This window comes from Sinocyclocheilus grahami, unplaced genomic scaffold, assembly GCF_001515645.1.
Source record: "Sinocyclocheilus grahami isolate Dianchi unplaced genomic scaffold, SAMN03320097.WGS_v1.1 scaffold64.1, whole genome shotgun sequence".
Taxonomy (NCBI): domain Eukaryota; kingdom Metazoa; phylum Chordata; class Actinopteri; order Cypriniformes; family Cyprinidae; genus Sinocyclocheilus; species Sinocyclocheilus grahami.
In genome coordinates this window covers 429,517-433,985 of record NW_015505243.1, presented here as the reverse complement: position 1 = coordinate 433,985, position 4,469 = coordinate 429,517, and the positions used below count along the sequence as shown (strand labels likewise).

Sequence of the window (4,469 nt, the reverse complement as noted above, 5' to 3'; positions counted from 1 at the left end):
TTGTTCATGAAGGCTGGAAGTGAAAAACGCCTTATATTCAGGTGTGCATAATTATTAAGAAGGTTATCTTCTACAGATAAAATCTCGAGATGGGCTAAAAATGAACTCCCAAAACTTACTGCCAGATTCTGGAAGATAAATTCTTCAACCAATGGTACAAGAGGATGTGGTGCTGGTCCTTCAAGAATCACTCTCAACTTATCTGTCTATAAAGCCTATATATATATATGTCCAATGGTTATGCATTAACTTTGCAATTTCTAGTATTGTAGTAGTTTTGAATATTTCTCATGGGAATTTAATAATTTTTGACTTTCAGTCTGAGTTAAATCTCTTTTTTGGCTCATTTTATCTGTAAAAGAAAATCTGCTTAATAATTATGCACACCTGAATATAAGACATTTTTTCACTTCCTGCCTTCATGAATAATTATATATCAATTATAAATGATTAAATACAAGATTAATAGTAGTTATTAAGATTGATGTCGTTTGGAATTGGTCAAATGTGCTTGGAAAAAAATATATTCAGAATATCAACTTGCATAATAAATATGCATGCACTGTTTTTCCTCTTCTGCTGTCCTGGTAATGCAAGAAATGTAGTGATTGGTTGTCAAGGCAGCCAATCAGAATTTAGCAGCCTCGTCTCTGATTGGCTGGAATTATGGCATATTGTAACGCTAGGTTGTGTTGAGCACGCGAGCTGTTGGCATTTAGAGAGCACTGAGGGCGGGCATCAAGGGAGCAAGCTGGTGAAACGTTGCAAGCACAAAAGAGAAGGTCTGCACACATCCAAAAACTTATTTTAAATGCAAAATTGATTTTCGTGCGCTCGATATACTTTCTTTTTTGCGAGACAAACATTTTCTCCACAAAACTCAGTGCGCGTGCAATACGCACTTTTGCGCGCTCAAAATATGATCTTTCGCGCACAGAATTGCGGCAGAGATGTAATCCCATAATAACCCGACTGTGAATGATGTGAGCGGCATCACTATGTTGTTACTGAGAAGCTGCAGCCGTCACGGGGAGGATTTTTGGTGTGCCGGACCGGACATTTAATCCCTGGAAATACCTTTGTGAAAAATCCATACAGCCTATAAATAACCAGTTATTATTAGCCCCCCAAAAAAGCTATTGAAAATGTTATTCACCAAGCAATAGTTAGGAACTTACTTTTTAGATTTAGATCTTGAAGAACTGATTCTCGTTCTTGGTAAGACTCCTGAAGTCAGTGGTGCGCAGTGTGCGCTCTAATGCCTATATGGATTTAATTCTACTGTATTTATGGTTTAGGAATGTATAGTAGGCTATAAATAGTGCGACAGCTGCTGCTATTGGATGGCGCTGAATGGACGAGTGGGTGGAGTTGTGTCTACAATAAGTAAGATTGTTTTTCACAGATTTATTCAGTGAATTCTACGACATTTACCACAGTAGGAAGTACCGGTGTTATGGATCAATAGGGGATCGTGTTAACTGGGGGGACGTGAGCTCTTTTATTTCACTTTCCAGCAGATTCATCAGATGCGAACTATGGAGCTGCAAAGAAAACACGTTTGGTACATTCTTAATGTTCTTAATAAATGTTGATACAACTATTAGACTGTGATTTTCCCCCTCAGTGACTGTGCTAATGTATTCAACACAGCTTTAGTGTCATTTGAACAATTTCACATGGTAGCCTAACAGGGTTCACAAACCCCTCCCCCGTTATCTTGAGACGTTCACTTAAGTGGAAAATGACCATTGCTCAAACAAACGCATTATATTTCAAGTGTAATACATTTGCAACGATCATGTTTCGAATATTGTAACGATGCAATTTATGTTGAGAGAGAAAAAAAATCGTGCTGTGGGATGATGCCCAAAACAAAAAACTGAAAATCTTTCTCAATGCGTCCATAAAATACAGAAGCGTCCCAAACAGTGTCAAATATCTTAAACCGAAGCAGCAGAGAAAGCTTAAATATTATTTCAGATGGGCTCTCAATGTTAAAATATGTCAACTAAACACGTCTTTCACTTGAGTGCAGCCAGAGCAAGAGAAACAGAGTTGCGACACTCCCTTTGGCTTCCAAAGCATCTGAGGAATGCGGAAGTAAAGCGTGTCATGGAGCAGCCAACAACCAATAGTTCCAGCATTGAAGCCCATTCATTTCAGAAGCACACTCGCCAGAATGTTGAAGAAATTACATAATTGTTTGACATTTTAACGCATTAGCTGACCTCTCGGAAATCTGGGCAGTAGTGGTATTCTATGAAGCGCGTTATGATTGATGTTTATCGTTAGATAGAGAGTTATACTATAATTGCAGTTGGATAACGCGAGAAACACATTAATAGCGAACATAACCAGATGCTAGTTGTCATATTTTTAGGTTTTTAGTCTTTCTGCAATCTTTCTCTCCCTGTAGGAGGTTTAATGAGTTTCGTTGAAGACTGCCCATTCAAGGAATACAATAGTTTCGCTGAATGCATTTGGTTGCTTTGTGTTTATAAACATTTTTTTATTGGATTAAATTCCATATTTGCTTGCCTTTCTTAATATTCACTTATGTTGTATGCTTTTGTGAATATCATAAAATAACACCAACATTTAACCTTGTAAACATATTTACTTAATGTTACCTGTGTTATATTTCATCGGCAACAACAATGTGAACTTTTATAAACATCTGTTTGGCCATTAACTTTTAAATGCATCACTGTGCAAAAAATCTGAGCAGGGTTCTCTGCATAAAGACCCACAGCTGGCAGATCAATGAGCTACTTCTTTTCTCTCCAGTACGGTAGGAAGTTAAATGAAATGAAATGTGGAGGATGTTAATTGTGACATTGACTGGCAGGCCAGTTTACAGTGACAGGATGCGTGTAACTGCGACAGAGCAGTCCGTTAAAGACGTGACAGTAGGCTATGTCCCAAAGCTTGCCTACTGGTGTGCTACACACTCAAAAGTGTGTACTTTTTCCTCAACAAAAGAGTACATACTTTAATATAGTATAAGTAGGCACATTGGGACGCAGCATCTGTTTTCTCAATGGCTCTGAGTGCAGTAAGAGAACTTTGAGAGCCTAAATATTCATTGGCGGTTGCTATACGGTACAAGGACACTACACTTTGCAGCAGAGTGTCAAGGAATATCTAGGGAGAATATCTGAAAAAAAAAAAAAAAAGCGTTGCTTTGAATACCGTTAAGCAGAAACTTGGTACTTATTTAGCGTTGAAAAGGTAGTCATGGGGTGCCGTCCTGTGGAAATCTGAGATTGTGTAAATTTCACAACTCTTACCTGGTGCTGGGAATCCATAAGCCGGGTTAACGGTGCCGTAGTTAGCTCCATAGTCACTTCAGAGGAAGTTTAATGAAGTCAGTTTGTGCATTTTTCAAAACACAAATAATGTAAATATCGGTTATGACAACTTTTTTTTTTTTTTACACTTACCTCGCAGTCGGTCTCTCCATTTTGCAAACGCAGTGAGAAGTAAAAGTAAGAGTTCCTGAACGGCTTCCTTATTCTGTAATCATCATGTGATTGTTATTTCGTAAATGACTCCCCTCATAAGTGCGGGGGGAGGTCAACAATAGGCCATTGCTCAGTCTACACAGGCGTGCAGTGTACATAAAAATGTGTAAAAAGTCGTAGCGCGTGTGTCACAAGAGCAAAGTGCAGTTTCAGTTTAGTTGAGTATGTTTGTGTCGCTTTCATACAGAGGAACATGCTCGACATGCGGTTAGAAAAAATATATGAAATATGAGGAAAACCTTGAATTTGCGTTCCACAGAGAAACTATGTAAACTTCGCAAAACTCGCAAATCTTATAAGAGCGAAAGCAAAAGCCCTTTCGGGGCTTCGTAGTTTCATACTGACGTTACAACAACCACCTGCTGATGAAGGCGAAAACGAGGAACCAGAAAGAGAAACCGAGAGTGCGGTTTACTTTAGGAGAGGAGTAGCTACTTTTAGAAACATATAGGCCGTATGTGGCACCATGATACAGTGATGATATTAGATAGTAAATCCACGGTACTCTAAATACTAGTGATGGGAAACTGAGGCTTTCTGAAGCGTTTGAGGCTTTACTCGAAGCTTTTAACACAGTGTGCATTAGCGACGTCTGGAGGTCGGACTTGTTTTCTCCAGCATTACTGACAGATAGGGATGGGCATATCGATCCTAAATATCGATATATCGATACTGACGCGAGTATCGAAAGTATCGATACTCAAACTAAAAATATTTTTTTTATTGCTGAAGAGTGTTTCTTCTCCTGCGTTCTACTGTACAGACGTGAATTTACTTTTGCTTCAGCCTGAGGTTTATTCATTACACTTTTTGGTGTGAAAGGGCTTTTATATTTGCTATAAATATAACTTCTTGTATTAAAAACAATCAAGCCCTGTTCATATTTAAAAAGTAACGTGAAAGTAACGCAAAAGTAATATAACGCATTACTTTCCATAAAAA

General features: G+C 38.3%; 1 protein-coding gene across 2 annotated transcripts in view; it reads right to left on the bottom strand.

Moving 5' to 3' along the window:
* The window catches only part of LOC107584868 (protein SSUH2 homolog), a 38,223-nt gene extending 34,381 nt beyond the window's left edge, over positions 1–3,842 (bottom strand). The window contains exons 1-2 of one of the 2 annotated variants that reach the window (XM_016271626.1): positions 3,447–3,842; positions 3,294–3,349 (exon numbers count right to left, since the gene is read on the bottom strand). In XM_016271626.1, coding sequence (XP_016127112.1) covers positions 3,294–3,349; positions 3,447–3,466 — 76 coding nt within the window. In that variant the 5' untranslated portion in view covers positions 3,467–3,842. Of the gene's footprint in view, positions 1–1,178; positions 1,559–3,293; positions 3,350–3,446 lie in introns of those variants that run through there. The other variant, XM_016271627.1, reaches the window with a different exon arrangement.
* Between the last annotated feature and the right edge of the window lie 627 nt (positions 3,843–4,469).